General features: G+C 43.0%; 1 protein-coding gene across 1 annotated transcript in view; it reads right to left on the bottom strand.

Annotated features, from left to right (window-relative positions):
• Window positions 1–8,375: 8,375 nt before the first annotated feature.
• VPS36 (vacuolar protein sorting 36 homolog) overlaps window positions 8,376–16,978 on the bottom strand; it is an 81,191-nt gene continuing 72,588 nt past the window's right edge. The window contains exons 12-14 of the mRNA XM_089680339.1: window positions 16,721–16,805; window positions 13,195–13,271; window positions 8,376–9,208 (exon numbers count right to left, since the gene is read on the bottom strand). Of these exons, the coding sequence (XP_089536465.1) occupies window positions 9,115–9,208; window positions 13,195–13,271; window positions 16,721–16,805 (256 nt within the window). The 3' untranslated portion in view covers window positions 8,376–9,114. The remainder of the gene's footprint in view (window positions 9,209–13,194; window positions 13,272–16,720; window positions 16,806–16,978) is intronic.

The following is a 16,978-nucleotide window of genomic DNA, read 5'->3' as shown; positions in this document are numbered from 1 at the left end:
ATTGTTGGATTAGTGTCAGGGGGCATGTGAGAGCAACGATCCAGATCTTCTGCATGTTGTCTGCTTAGGACAGTTTGATAGAGTTCTGAAGCATTACTATAAATAAAGTTCTAAAGAAGTTGCCTAGCTATTTGCCCAATGAAAGTGCATGTACATTCATTCTGTGTGATTGGGGCAGAACAAATGTACCTAGGCTATATCTCATATCGTTCAAATATAAATCTTTGATTTCAAATGGAAAATACCACATTTGGTCATGAGAATGGCGCTATTATAGAAAATTCCTATGATGCTGCTGCCCTTTGGAGAGCTCTCCTGTCTGGGAGACAGGAAGTGGAGGGGGGGGGGGGGTTCTTCTCAATGGGGACATTGCAGAAATACAAAAAAAAACAGCATAAATAAAAAAATATGTTTTGGCTTAATTTCATCTTTAAAGTTATGTTAGACCAGGTGGTAGTTTTAAGTTGGAATCATTTTCGGTTTTGAAAGATTTGAGTATAAGTAAATACAATTACTAAAATTTCATATAAGCTTTAACATGCAGCTTTCATTAACCCCTTCATGCCTAAGGGTAAAACAAATCTAAATGCCTAAGCACAATTTTGCAACGTTGACATGTGTAAAACTGTACATATCATCACACCTACTTTGTACATCCAGGTGAACTATACTGCATTTTTTTTAGGACAAATTGGGCTTTCATTTGGTGGTAAATGGTAATGGATATCTCCTGATTTTTTTTTTTTATTATCAAAGGAAAACTGGCCCAAAATAGTAAAAAAAAATAAAATGTTTTTTAATTTAGCTGTGTGTTTCTTGTTACTACTATAACCTACCAATAAAGAACAACCCAAAATAAATTCTCCAGCTCTTGATGATCACAGCGATACCACATATGTGTATGTTATTTGTTGTTTGTACCCGTAGTACAGCCCAGAAACAGTAGTGCGCATTTTGTTTTTGTTTCTTTTTACCTAAAATACACTGATACTAATACCAATTTTTTTTTTAAATCCTGACCTTTGACCCGGACCCAAACACCCTGGCACTGAACTAGATCAAACCTTGATCTAGGTATTTTTTCATTATTTTTAATATTTATTTATCTTCTTTTTTTTTTTACAAACATTTTTTTCCCCCTCTCTGATAGGAGTTAGAGAGATACAATGTATCTCTCTCCTCCATTCATAGAGAGAAAAAAAAAAAACAAGGGGGCCGGGCTGTATAGTGACTGATTGCTGTGATAGCCAATCAAAGGCTATCACAGTGATCATGTGACCCGTAATCGGGAGTCCTGGGTCCCGATCGTTAGAACGGGACCCAGTGCTCTCAGTGACACCGCGGTCTTTGTGCTGGGAGCGCTCCCAGCGGAAAGACAGGTACACAAATATATGGCCCCATGGAAAAAAGCCTTCTGTGAGGCCACATACAGTATTTGTGTTACGTGGGCGTCAAGGGGTTACACTAACACCTGATGATCTTGACATGAAGGTCTTCAGGCACTTCCAGTGCCAACGGGTACCAATCTGCTTACTGAACACAGGAGGTTGCTTGCTTGTCACAGGTGCCTATCAGAGAACACCAATGAATGCCAAGTGTTCTCCAATTGGACAAGGTGGAGATTGCGATGTCACCATCCCGCCTATCTACCTCATCCAGGGGCAGACTGACCATTTGAAAACTCGGGCACTGCCCGAGGTCCCGGGGTCAGTAGGGGGCCCCAAAAGATGCCCCTGGTACCTTTTTCATAGGCTTTTTTGAGTTTGGGCAAGGACACAGGGGCCCCATGATCCCCTATTGCCCGGGGGCCCCATGAGTTGTCAGTCCGCCCCTGACCTCATCCAATCAGAGATTACTTTGCATTCATTGAGAAGTTGTACAGTGAATGGCGTCTGTGCCGAGTAAGTAACCTCCTGTGTTCACAATGCAGCAGGGCAGCCGCTCGGCCCAGTACCTGAAAGCTAATGGAGACCATTGTAGTAGGTGTGCCTAGCTCAGTGATCTCCCATAGGTATTTGAAGTCATATCACTACTACAGGGGGATTCCACAGACATGGCACAAACATACTTACATTGGTCTAAGAAGGATGTAAAAATATCCATACCTAGAATTCAGCCTCAGAATGAAAGTCAGACTTGAAGCGTTGGGTTAAAAAATGTAATTGTTAAGGGTTATTTATAAGGGTTAAAAACAGGATCAAACGCAAAGGCAAAGACTTATTATATTAGAGCTTACCAATTCTTAGATTTGATGGCTGCATTAGTTTCCTTTTTTAAGGCTTTTGTTTCTTCTATTTTTATCTGGTGATCCAGCCAGTAAGTCTGTTGTATTAAAAAAAAAACAAGCTCTCTTCCAGATGTAGCAGTTTACAGGGATGAGAAAAAACATTTATCATTGACAGGGGTGCATACACTGATAAACTTTTATTTAGTTTATACCAAAAAAAATCGGTTTGCTGTAACTGATTACAAAGTGTTAGCTGGAGTTTGTTTTAACTTTATTAGTGTATTTAAATCTGCTAATATATCTAACACTCCCAGGGGCGGACTGACAACTCATGGGGCCCCCAGGCAATATTATTATTATTATGCAGTATTTATAAAGCGCCAATAGTTCGCTCAGCGCTGTACATTACAGAGGGGGACAGAACATGTGACAGAACAATACCAATACAATGCAAAACATGAGGGGATTGAAGGCCCTGCTCTTTCGAGCTTACAATCTAGGAATAGGGGATCATGGGGCCCCTGTGTCCTTGCCCAAACTCAAAAAAGCCTATGAAAAAGTTACCAGGGGCATCTCATGGAGCCCCCTACTGATCCCAGGCCCTCGGGCAGTGCCCGAGTTTCCAAATGGTCAGTCCGCCCCTGAACACTCCCCAGACTGACAATGTTGCTGTCCAAAGGTGCCTCCTGCGCTCCTTCATCCAGAGTGGGGGCACTCTAATACAAGCGGTGTGTTACTGGTCAGATCACCAGGTGAAAACAGAGGGGGGGAAAAAAGTCTTAAAAAAGAAAACTAATGCAGCCACCGCATCTGATGATTGGTAAGCTGCAATATATTATATTTTTGGTTTTGGGTTCAATACTGCTTTAAGTTGGCCATAAACAGCTCGAGTTTTGGGTCAGTTTGTGCAATCTTTTAGTATATAACAAGCACAGATGATAATGTAAGCAGCAAGTCATGAGATTTGAGAGTCACCTGCTGAAAGTGGCCGCCAGCTATTCCCTGTGATCCTGATAGCGGCACGAATAGGACATATCAGCAGCCAAGGTATAGTCACAGCTGCCTGAGGCCTGTAAATAACAGGAGCCAAAATATGTGAATTATGTCTTTCATGTTTCCAAGGTGCAGCTAGCAAGCAGCTCTGTGTTCAGTTCATGCACCAGAGACTCTTCTCTGCTTATTGTCATGGGCACAGAATTCAGGAGATTGAGGGTGACAGGTACACATGGACAGTGGGGAGACTAAAGCTAGGCCAGTTACTAGTAGATCATCAAAACAATGCTTTTTGGGATTTCTTTCAACTTCAGGGACAAGAAAAATTGAAGAGAAACAGAAAGTTTGTCAAGAATGAACAAAATTCTAACTGTGAATGTGGTTTTTGGTTGAAAAAAAAAAGATCGTATTTATTGTAATGTGCACATGGGTCTTGAAATCAAACTTAGACGTGAACACATTGCCATGGCAGTTGAACACTCTTTTAGGTTTTTAAATAAAATACGTTGTGCCATCCAAAGTTCTGAGGAACAATTTTTCTGAATTTCTGTTGGAACATAATTCTACTGGTGTAAGGCCAGCGTAGAGTGACACCAATGACATCCTTATGCTCCAAAAAAAAAAAATCCATACGCATTCATTACTTAATGGCCTTGTCATCTATTTTTGTTATTAAGCAGGTTTTTACTATATTTTTCTGCATCCTTTAGTGCATTGCTCTATGCACGCTACAAATCCTATAGTCCCTATCAATCCCAGGAGCATGAAAGAGAGGGTGGCTATATTTTGACATACAGTAAGATCATGGAGAATGAACGTAGCCACCCACTAACAGGAAGTTGGATCACAGCAAAAAACAAAATGGGATTTGGAGGAGGCTGAGAGCAATAGAAGATACTTTTTAGGTTAAGAATTTCTATTTGAATAGAATTTTTTTACAAACAAAATTTTTTAAATTGAAAAAAAAAAAAAATAATAAAATGTGCCACTTTAAGGGTATTCCCAAGACCTGATGTCTCTGAAACTGATCTATTTAATCAAAAGAGTGCTTCAGACAAGACCTGTAATTCAGTAACAAACATTAACAGCTATTTACATTTCCAAACGTTTACCTGTACTGAGAACAATATGGAGCTGCTTTTGTTGCGCTCCTCTGAAAATGTGAAATGCAGGGCTGTCTCTGGCTTAAAGTGTAACTAAAGGCCAATTTAAAAAAAAAACAAAAAAAAACCATCTTATACTCACCTGCTTCACCTTTTCCCGTGTGCCCTATCAGCGATTTTGGCTCCTCCTCGTGGTGTGTCCCCACAGCAAGCCGTTTGCTATGGAGGCACATGGTGTCTGCTCGCTCCATGTGTCTATGGAGCTGCGTTCCACAGACTCACACAGTGGGGCTTAGCCCCACCCTCACTTCCTCCTCACTGCATTTGATTGACAGCAGCAGGAGCCAATGGCTCCTGTTGAGTGCAGATGCACAGCACTGGATATTATTATTATTATACAGGATTTATATAGTGCCAATAGTTTGTTCAGCGCTGTACAATATAAAGGGAGACAATACAGCAACAATACAGTTCAATACAAGAGGGATAGGAGGTCCCTGCTCCTGGGAGCTTACAATCTAGGAGGGAGGGGCTAGTGGTACAAAAGGTAGTAACTGTGGGGAATGGACTGGTTGGAAAAGTAGAAGATTCCATTATCAGCTGAGGGCAGGATAGGCGTCCCTGAAGAGAGAGGATTTCAGAGATCACCTAAATGTGGCCAGAGTAGGCGATAGTCGGATATCTTCTCCCCTCTCTACTCCTTCACACAAGAAAGAGGAAGGACAGATATTTGAAACTTTTTTTTTTACCTAAATGCAAGCAATTAGTTTTAGTATCACTTTAAATACTTTCCAAGTCACCGACAAGCATACAGATTAGAAAATCACACTGAATTCAGAACTTAAAGGGAAAGTTCACCTTTTATATCATTTTCAGGGTGTAACAAGCCAAACCCCCTACCCCCCCCCCCAAGATCCCCCATTGTGACAGTGGGCCAGGGATCTTCTGTAGGGCTCCGTCCATCCGGATGCATTTATTAATTCACAGAGTTCTGTAAAAAAAAACTACAAATTGTCCCTAGTATGTCTATGTATGAATGTGCGTTACAGACCTCAGATTGTAAGCTCCTGAGGGTTATGGACTGATGTGAATATACATTATATGTAAAGTTCTGTGTAAATTGACGGTGTCTGTCTTCATTTTAGGCTGCAAAGCAATTACATTTGATTATTTTAAAAGGGGAGTGATTATTTTGTATGTCTACTGTATATTACAACCCATCAGTCACTTGGTGTGGTGGCTGCATTCATTTTAATTTTTCAAGAACATTTTCGGAAAATACAGAGGCACTTGTACGTCTTGCCAGATATGCAGTGTCCTCGTCTCTTTCTGTGAATTAAAGTGAAATCCAGAGCAATGTTAACGTCCTTGCAAGCTATCTTCTGTAAGCTACAAATGATATATGGCTGATTCCAGACCTGGAAAAAGAAAACAAAAATATGGCAATGGCAGTAACCGAAGGACAAGGGGGAAAAGCGGACCTTGTATCACCGGAGGAGGGCGCACCAGGAGTGCCATGAAGTGGATAACACTTGCACATCCGGCCAGAGAGGCTGGCAGGCGCTGGGACTGCTCAGTTAGTTACATGTTACACCCTAAATATGGGTGTAACATGTTACTAAAGGTGAACTTTATATTTCCATGAAAGTTTTTGATTCCAGAGTTCAGCTTTAAGATTGGCATTTTTTTCCCAGGTCAGTGACTCCACCTTGTTTCATAGAACCTACGGAAGACAGTAGGTCAGCATGACAGCCAGGCAAGACTGCTTCAGGGACCAATACAGACAGAGGCCTACCTAGGGTAGGTGTCACCCGGTGCGGTAACACTTGGTGACACCCCCTCCAACGATCCCCGCAGAATGGATCGGATCTGTGGATTGAGCATAATGGATCGGAGCAGGGGCGGACTGAAACTCATGGGGCCTCCGGACAATAGGGGATCATGGGGCCCCTGTGTCCTTGCCCAAACTCAAAAAAGCCTATGAAAAAGGTACCAGGGGCATCTCAAGGGGCCCCCTACTGACCCCGGGCCCTCGGACAGTGCCCGAGTTTCCAAATGGTCAGTCCGCCCCTGGATCGGAGTCTGATCCATTATGCTCAATCCGCAGATCCGATGCATCCTGCGGGGATCGTCGACTTTCTTTACAACTTACCTTTTCGTGGAGCGGGTCTGGTGTCACCCCGTGCGGTCGGTGTCACCCGGTGCGGACAGCACCCCCTGCACCTGCCTCGGGACGCCACTGAATACGGATATTCTAAAGGGTAGTCTCCCATGCAGGGCCATCTTTTACCGGCATATGGATGCACAGGTGTTGCATGCATCCCATATATTTCTGCTGGGACACACAGCTGCACGGACACACCCGCAAGCGAGTGTGGGTCTTTGAATACATACAGGGTGTGTTCCTGGACCTGGACCTACATACACCCGCAATGTCCTAATAGAAATGAATGGGACGCTGGCACACAACACCTGTACCTCCCCGTTCTAGTAAGACAGCCCTGCACGGGAAACACCATGTCTGCACCCTGTGTGTATTGACCCTTATTGGGCAGGTAGGGAGAACTGCTGTTAGGCAAAACTTTATCTGAAAACAATGGCTGACAGTTTCACTTTAAAAGTGATTGTAAACCCTCACCTTGCAAAACAACCCATTCAGTTTTTCAGTGATCACGTTCCCTCTGTTCTCGGCTGCATAAGAGCTGGGGGAGGGGGGACAGCAGCACACTGATCTTCCCAGTGAATGGATGTGCAGGGGGGCGTGTCAGGACAAGTTTAATCGTTGGAGGAGAGCAGGCTGAGTTCCCAGCACAGCTACAGAATTGACCACACTGTGCTATCATGCCTAATGTGGTCAGTTTTTATTAGGAAAGCAGAGGGGCTGGCAGGGACACCAAGGAAGCCATACAAAGAGAACAGGATACTTTATCATACAAGTACAGCAGGCACATATCAGGAATATGAAATGTTGGCTTTACATACTCTGTAAGCTTAAAGTGGATGTAAACGCTCAAGTGTTTTTACCTTAATGCATTCTATATATGAGGTAAAAAACCTCATCTCTGACCTACAAAGCCATTCACAATGCCGCCCCAAACTACCTAACTGACCTGATACCCAAATACTACCCTACCCGTGCCCTCCACTCCTCACAGGACCTCCTACTCTCTAGCTCCCTGATCTCCTCCTCCCACACCCGATTGCAGGATTTCTCCAGGACTTCCCCCATCCTCTGGAACTCCCTACCCCAATCCATCAGACTGACACCTACCCTCCTCACCTTCAGGCGCACCCTGAAAACCCATCTCTTCAGGGAAGCCTACCCCACCCTCACCTAACAACTGACCTCCTCCACTCCTCCCACCACTCCATCCCCCACAGCCACTTCCTCCTGTACCACTTCCCCTCCCTCCTAGATTGTAAGCTCGAAAGAGCAGGGCCCTCGAACCCCTCGTGTATTGTATTGTTACTGTATTGTTTTATGTTCTGTCCCCCTTGCTATTGTACAGCGCTGAGCAAACCCTTTGGTGCTATATAAATACTGTATAATAATAATAATAATCTGTGCAGCAGCCCCCCTAATACTCACCTAAGCTCCCTCTTGATCCAGCGATGTGCACTGGAGTCTCAGCTATCCCTCTCCCCATTGGCTGAGACAACAGCAGGAGCAATTGGCTCCCGCTGCTGTCAATCACAGCCAGTGAGAAGGGGCGGGGCCAAACCACGGCTCCATGTGTGAATGTACAAACGGAGCAGCGGCTGGGAAGTGCGCATGCTTGGGTGCCCTATAGCAAGCCGCTTGCTCTGGGGGCACCAGACAGGGGGGAGGGCCAGGAGCGCCGACAGGGGACCTGAGAAGAGGAGGATCTGGGCTGCTCTGTGTAAAACCACTGCACACCGCAAATAAGTATAGACATTTGTTTTGTTTTTTTAAACTTTAGAATTACTTTAAGGAGGATGCAGCCAAGGAAATAACGGACTACTGAACACCCCAATTGTAGTATACAACACCACAAAATATTTTCTGAATGAAAAAAAAAAAGAACAACAGATTGTAGTCAATATAAAGAATGATTTATTTGCAGATATCAGTTAGAACACTGATTTTTCTTTTTACACTTGACATACAAATTAGAAAGTCTACTACAACCGGTAAAGCCACCACGGCACAGTCTGGCCTTGGAGTGATTACACCCACTGACGTATATGAGACTAAACTTCAAGCCCCATGACGTATTCCTGGGCAGATTAATCCACCAGGTGATCATTTTCAGAAGGCTGCTAGATCTACCTACAGGAATATACTTAGGAATCCAATCTTTTTGCTTTGAAGATGAAGAGAATCTATCATTATGAAAAATACCTGTGTGAGAAGCCACTGTTAGAAGTAACTATTATCTGAATCCTGCAGTAAAGCACAGAATGTTCAGCTTCAGGGTCCCAGAACTAGCCTGCAATCCAGAAGACAAAAGGATAGCAGCTTCAATCTAAGCATTCTCACACAGGTATTCTGCTTATGACGGACTCCCTCTAAGTAGCTGGCAATGTGACCTATTGTCCGTCTTTTGGTCAGTGCTTTAATTATGGTCATATGCCAAATTCTCCATTGCACTTTTCATTGAGCTGTAGTTTTAGGATAGCTGAGAGGGAGAAGTTAATTTTACGCTCATGTTCCTCATATTACTTTTTTTTAGATGTCCTTTAAATGATCACCCACAGACAGTACACCTTGTAAGCTCCACAGAAACCGACACTGAATGGCATGTCCTCCAATGCTTCCCATGTCCGATGTTAACTTTGCGTCAGAAATAGGTTTGGGTAAAAGCGCAAACCTTCCACAGAGTCATCCCGGCAGAGGTGCCCCATGTTCTCTGCAAGCAGAAGTCTGCAAAAAACAAAATGATTGGATGAAGAGGAAGGACAACACAATGATCAACTCTGTAAAGGAGAGATCAACAAAAAGTGATTCATTATTGATTAAAATATTGAACAGTGCCACTTAAACAGTATCAACTGAAAATATGATCTATCAGAAACAATACACAGAAAATGATCATGTAATTGATCTGTATTAAAATCCTTGCCTTACACAAATGCATAGCTTTTTGTGTGATCGATCAGAAACTATCAATAAACTCTGCCATGGCCAAACAATTTGCCAGCAAATACATAGACTGAAAGCTCACTAAATTAATGGATTGGGGGAATTTGTGGTTTGAGATTCCTGATCATTTTAGTCACATCAAAAGATCAACTGAATTGCCATATCTATGAACGGCCACCTTAAATTGATTATAAAGTCACATTTTGTTCATCAAAATAATAAAGAGGTTTATACTTACCTGCTCTGTTAAATTGTATTGCAGAAAGCGGCCACTTACCTCCACTTCTGGGGTCCCCCACTGGAGCTCAAGATCAAGACACCTGCTATGAGGGCACATACGTGGGCTCGCTCCTGAGCCAGGCTGTGTGCACCCATAGACACACAGTTCGGTGCTGCCTCCCGCTCCCTCCTAACTGGATTTGACTGACAGCAGCAGGATCATCCCACTGCAATCAGCAAAGACTGTGCGACCAGGAAGAAAAGGAGAGAAGACTTGCATCCAGGCACAGTGCTGGATCGAGAAAGAACGCAGGTAAGTGTTAGGGAGGGGGAGGGGGAAACAGGCAGTGCAATATTATTTACCTTAAAGCAGGGAATGATTTAAGGTAAAAAAAAAAAACCTTTAGCATTTAGATCCACTTTAACCCCTTCACGCCTAAGGGTAAAACAAATCTAAATGCCTAAGCACAATTCTGCAACGTTGACGTGTTAGTAAAACCGTACATATCGTCACAACTACTTTGTACATCCAGGTGGATTATACCTTGTTTTTTTCAGGACAAATTGGGCTTTCCTTTGGTGGTAAATGGTAATGGATAGCTCCTAATTTTTTTTTTATTATTAAAGGAAAACTGGGCCAAAATAGTAAAAAAAATCATTTTTTTAAATTTAACTGTGTGTTTCTTGTTACGACCATAACCTACCACCAAAGAACAACCCAAAATACATTCTCCAGTTCTTGGCGATCGCAGCGATACCATATATGTGTATATTATTTGTTGTTTGTACCCGTAGTACAGTCCAGAAACAACAGTGCGCATTTTGTTTTTGTCTTTTTTTTAATTTTTTTTTTACATAAAACACACTGTCACTGACATTGACATTAACACTGACACCAATTTTTTTTTTTTAAATCCTGACCTTTGACCCTGACCTTTGCCCTTGACCCTGACCTTGACCCAAACACTAATCCTGGTACTGAACTAGATCAAACCTTGATCTAGGTATTTTGCTTTATTTTTTCTTTTCTTTTTTAATTATTTATCTTTTTTTTTTTTTTACAAACTTTTTTTTTATCTCTCTATGTCAGGAGTTCGAGAGATACAATGTATCTCTCTTCTCCATTCATAGAGAGAGAGAAAACAAGGGGGCCGGGCTGCACAGTGATTGATCACTGTGATAGCCAATCAGAGGCTATCACAGCGATCACGTGACCCGGAATCGGGAGTCCCGGGTCCCGATCGTTAGAACGGGACCCGGGGCTCTCAGTGACACCGCGGTCTTGGTGCTGGGAGCGCGCCGAGCGGCGCGCTCCCAGCACAAAGACAGGTACGCAAATATGCGGCCCCACGGAAAAAAGCCCAGGTCCGTGAGGCCGCATATTTGTGTTACGTCGGCGTCAAGGGGTTAAGTAGTATTAGCATCTATTTTGTGTTCCTGTGCATGCCTTTGATTGTCAGAATCTATTATTCACAGAGGGAAATGTGCACAGAAATGCTTGGTCTATGAGGACATTGAAATAAACAGCAGCCCCCATTAACCAATTCAATACCGGGCACTTTTACCCCCTTCCTGCCCAGGCCAGTTTTCAGGTTTCAGCGCTCTCACACTTTGAATGACAATTACGCAGTCATACAACACTGTACCCAAACTAAAATTTTATCATTTTCTTCACACAACTAGAGCTTTCTTTTGGTGGTATTTAATCACCGCTGGGGTTTTTATTTTTTGCTAAATTAACAAAAAAGACCGAAAATTTTGAAGAAAAAAAAAAACGTTTTTCTTTGTTTCTGTTATAAAAGTTTCCAAATAAGTAATTGTTCTTCATAACTTTAGGCCGAGATGTATTCTGCTACATGTCTTTGGTGAAAATAACCCAAATTAGGATGTATTTTTTAGTTTGTAGGAAAGTTATAAAGTTCACAAACTATGGTATAGATCTGAATATTGATCAATCCTGAAGTACTGACAGCCAATCTAATTTCTTCAGGTCCAAGAATGTCAGAACAGTACAGATATCCCCAAATGACCCCTTTTTGCAAAGTAGACAGTCCGATGTACTTCATAAGAGGCATGGTGAGTTTTTTGAAGTTGTATTTTTTTTGTCATTTTTCGGAAAATGAAAAAATAAAACAAATTATTATCACTATTTTATTTTTACATACTGTCACCAGTGCAGTACAGCGTCATCAAATAACTGGCATGGCGGTGATCAGGGACACTGACTGGTGACAGTGTGAAAAAAAAATATATATATATATATATTATTTTTATTTTACATTTTTCATTACATTTTTTTTCTTTTTTTAAGATTTTTTTTTCATATTTCACTATGTCCAAAGTAGTACAATGTTACCATAGTAACATTGTACTACTTTGGGGAAGTGATCAGTATTTTTTTTTTTTTTTTTTTTACACAATGTGCTTATAGCAAAGAATTACTTTGCTATAAGCAAGCATTTACCTGAATGACATCGATTCATTTTTTTTTTTTTTTTGTGCTTAGCTGTAATTTGGCCACAGCTAATCACATGACATGTGCATGTGATTAGCTGCGACCATTCACAGCTAGACACTAGTATACAATGGATGGCATGAATGAAGCCATCCATTGTATACAACTGTCATGTGACCTGTTGTGATTGGTCACAACAGGTCACATGGTACCGGCAATGGGGGCTGGTACTCAAATCTGTCATCGGCCGTGTCCGAGGTACACGGCCGGTGACAGGTTGCGCCGCTGCGCGTCTCTGCAAGCGCGTGAACTGTGCACGTGCGGGAGGACGCCATATGGCGGCTTCCCGGAAAGCTAATACATTTTTACAGACCGGCCATAGGCCAGGCATCAAATGGTTAAATGCAACTGATGTGTACAGGCTTAGGCAATGTTCTTACCCCCGACCACCCAGCCCCGCTAATTAACATGACTACTGGCCAAACTGGTTCATGCTGCCACAACGTGACCCAAAATTATACCATAAAGCACGCTGGGCAGGTGGTTGCGTTTCAAGGATTCCCTTCAAGGATTAAAAGAGACATTGGCAAGGTGGGAAGCCACCTGTCAAACACGATGATGGCAGCATATGTAAATGAACCCAATACGTTTATCTAAAGCCATTTTGTTTAGTTTTTTTGGCTGTCTGTGTGCCATTGGGGAAATTTTCCCTTACCTCCTGTCTTGAGACAACAGAAATCGAAAGCAGATTTCTCAAAAACATGGGAAATGCTCTCTAGTCAGCTGTCATGAGAACAAAAATCCCCCCAAATTTTCCCTCCATTCCTATTCTGGTGGTAAGTCAAAACTTTAGTCCCAGTGGGACAGACAGCATTATAAACAATTGTCAGACAGTCGAACATACTAATTTGTGTTGGAGAGATCTCTCATCACCTTCTGCCCATAGACACACAGACAGCAATAATTCAAGCAGAAGTTATAACGCCATCTCCCCTTTATTCAAAATCAAATAAGACATTTTGGCTGAAGTTAGGCTTTTAAGGATCATCATCTTTCTGTCAAGTTTGTCAGCCATTAAAACAAATGCAAATACCTTTCTTTGGCCAACAGAACAGACATTCCCACAATTTTGGCAAATTCCTCAGAAGTTAATGATCCCCTTTCGGATACCTGTTTAAAAAAAAAAAACAAAAAAAATAATTTTTTTAATTCTTTGTAATATTCAGGTCATCATTTTAACAATTAGATTAAATCTGAAAACTAGAAAGATATAAAACACACAAATAAATTCAGCTCTGTATTCATTAATATGTCATTAAATGGATCGAGTAGAGGTTAGTCACATTCAACTGGACTTGTTGTGTAATGTCAAGACGTTCATCGCGTCTCCAGTTTTAATGTGTGAGGAGGATAACCCAGCTTTTACATACAAGGACAAATGTCAATGATATACTGTATTTTTCGCTCCATAAAACGCACTTTTTTCCCCCAAAAAAAGGGGGGGAAATGTCAGTGCATCTTATGAAGCGAATACAGGGACGGCAGCTCGGCTCTTCTCTGCAGCAGAACCTTACCTGTTCCTCGGTCCAGCGCTGTACAGTCTTCCAGCGCCAGCATCTTTAGTGTGGAAACCCGGCTGTGACAGCCAGGTGCCCACTGCGCATGCACGAGAAGAGCTGCGCTTTGTGAATGGTCCGGCGTCTTCTGGGACACATGACAGGTCCCAGAAGACGCCGGACCATTCACAAAGCGCAGCGCTTCTCGCGCATGCGCAGTGGGCACCTGGATTTCACAGTCCGGTTGCCCACACTAAAGGGAAGTGGGAGCGGGTACCTGTCAAATTCAGGTACCCGCTCCCCCTCCCTCCCCAAAGGTCTGCAGTCTCTGGTCATCTCCTGTACTGTCTGCAGTCTCTGGTCATCTCCTGTACTGTGTCCGCAGTCTCTGGTCATCTCCTGTCCTGTGTCCGCAGTCTCTGGTCATCTCCTTTAGTGTCTGCAGTCTCTGGTCATCTCCTGTACTGTGTCTGCAGTCTCTGCTCATCTCCTGTACTGTGTCCGCAGTCTCTGGTCATCTCCTGTACTGTGTCCGCAGTCTCTGCTCATCTCCTGTACTCTGTCCGCAGTCTCTGCTCATCTCCTGTACTCTGTCCGCAGTCTCTGCTCATCTCCTGTACTCTGTCCGCAGTCTCTGCTCATCTCCTGTACTCTGTCCGCAGTCTCTGCTCATCTCCTGTACTCTGTCCGCAGTCTCTGCTCATCTCCTGTACTCTGTCCACAGTCTCTGCTCATCTCCTGTACTCTGTCCGCAGTCTCTGCTCATCTCCTGTACTCTGTCCGCAGTCTCTGCTCATCTCCTGTACTCTGTCCGCAGTCTCTGCTCATCTCCTGTACTCTGTCCGCAGTCTCTGCTCATCTCCTGTACTCTGTCCGCAGTCTCTGCTCATCTCCTGTACTCTGTCCGCAGTCTCTGCTCATCTCCTGTACTGTGTCCGCAGTCTCTGGTCATCTCCTGTACTGTGTCCGCAGTCTCTGGTCATCTCCTGTACTATGTCTGCAGTCCATTGGTTTTCTTGTTTTCCTCCTCTAAAACCTAGGTGCATCTTATGGTCAGGTGCATCTTATGGAGCGAAAAATACAGTAAATCCTGGGGTATTTTCCTGAAATTCATTAGAACTCAGGAAGTGGCTTGGATAAGCTAGGAAACACCTTCAACATTACAGAACAAATCCAGCTGAATGTGACTAACTACTACTAGATGTACCATGACCTGAATAAAGGAGAACCTTTGAAGTCATCATTAAATGTATTTTTGTTTTATAAATGCAAGCAATGTTTTAACTTGCTATCAGCTTCTTGCAGCAGTACAGCAGAGCTCAAACGTGGAGAAGCAGAAACAGCACATGCAGCCAATTAGGTGTGCTGTAGTGATCATGTGCTAAGAAGGAATACACTTAAAGTAAGGTGAGAGCAAAGTGACAGAGAGATGAGATTATCAGTCTTCTGCATCACTGTCCAATAACAGTTTGGGGGCCAGGGACAAGACAAAGTTGTATTACCTAACTGTAGCAGAGTAAAATTAGGTCTACTAAATTGCCAGATAGGGCTGCGATGCGTGGAAGAACTTAGTACATCTCAGAACTGGACAGAAAGAAATACAAATCATTTGGCAGGTAAATTACATTGTTTATCTATGTATCTGTTTGTAGTTCAGCTTTCAGCAAGGCCATTTGGTAATCGTACATGAATGTCTCCCGCATATCTCTCAGACATGTCCAACAAAACATAGGTCTGTATCCTGGACCACGCCACAAGGAATATCAAAGCTGACCTGTTCAGCCTGCTCTACCTGAGTGTTCCATTAGGGGCAGAGAAAAACACAGAAGGCTGTGCTTAAAGTGCTGCTAAACTCACAACAGTAAAATCAGTCTGTATATGCAATACAGCATGACTGTTATACTCACTATGGAGCCTAAGGGGTTAATCCTCCACATTGTGTAAAAAAGGCTGTTTGATCCTGTCTTTTTTGATCCTTCCCTTCTGCCACTGTCCCCAATCTATCTGCTGAGTACAGAGCTCTAGGAGTTACTCTGAACATGTGTATTGCTAGAGGGTTTTTTTCCCCTTTGGGAAGGTGCATGTGATCAGCACAGGGCCAATCAGCACTGTCCAGACAAAGGTATCAGGGGTCATGCAGCCTCATAGGACAGTCAAAGTAGAATGAAAACTCCTCCTACAAGATTAGCCAGTGCTCAGCCAGACACTGATAGAAGCCACAAGACTGCTATATACTGCTGATAAGAAAAGGTATTTAGCAGTTTATATTTACTAAAATAATTGCATTTCCATGTTGTGTGTACTGTGGGAGACCAGATATAGTGAATGCAGGGTCCTGGGGTTTAGTAACACTTTAAAGCTGATCTTCTTGTTTACTGTCACTTTAAATAGTTTGTTCGGACCAACCTGGTCTAAATGAACTATTTCCTTTACTACATGCTGCAGGTGCTCTAAGCACTGTATGAACTATGTTAGCTCCCCTCTCCACCTCAGCCAATCAGAGGAAGCTTTGAATATAATTAACAGGATACAAAACTGCCTCTGAATGGCTGAGCATTTTGTTCCAGGTGTAAGAAGGGAAGTCTCTGTCTCAAAACTGGAAGCCAGCACTGTGTACTGTATGTAGCTGAAGCTACATACAGAGCTTAGAGCCAGTGCATGACTGTGGACCAGCTTGGTGCAAACTATTTAACTAACTCACTATACTCAACTCCTCTCTAACAGTCCAAAGTCCACTCACCGACGTTGGCATCTCCCTGGCTCCTTCTGGGTGGCGGTCATCGGGCATTGTTTTTGGCCAGTGAGGGATGACCTAACTCCTGCACACAGGAACTATGCAGCTCAATTTACCTGCCATAGAAGACTGCGAGCAAGCAGGTAAGTGTATTTTATTGCAGAATATACACTGCATGTCTCTGCGGCAATAAATAGCCCACCTGCTCATTTTTTTAAGAAAGGCCTTTAGTTCTGCTTTAAGTCAAAAGGTATTAAACACGCACACACACGCACACACACACACACACACACACACACATAAATAAAAGCCATGTGAGGCCATCATACCGTTTCTAAAGCAGCAGCAACCATTTCCTCTTCATTGTGAGACTGATGTTCAATTACCATGACACCACTATCAAAAATACGCAGCCTGTAAAGCAGAGTGAAATTGAATTAGAGCCCACAGACACCCACACATTGTACAATACTATTCAAATTATAGTCATATATAAACTAACGGAACCGACCCCAAACTGCACTTGGGTATTTCCGTTAGAATACTGCTTCCCTGTCCGAATACCGACCACAGACACCAATCTTGAA

Source organism: Staurois parvus, unplaced genomic scaffold (genome assembly GCF_062004578.1).
Source record: "Staurois parvus isolate SC_StPar_1 unplaced genomic scaffold, SC_StPar_1.0 ptg000242l, whole genome shotgun sequence".
Taxonomy (NCBI): domain Eukaryota; kingdom Metazoa; phylum Chordata; class Amphibia; order Anura; family Ranidae; genus Staurois; species Staurois parvus.
This window is presented reverse-complemented; position numbering and strand designations above follow the sequence as displayed.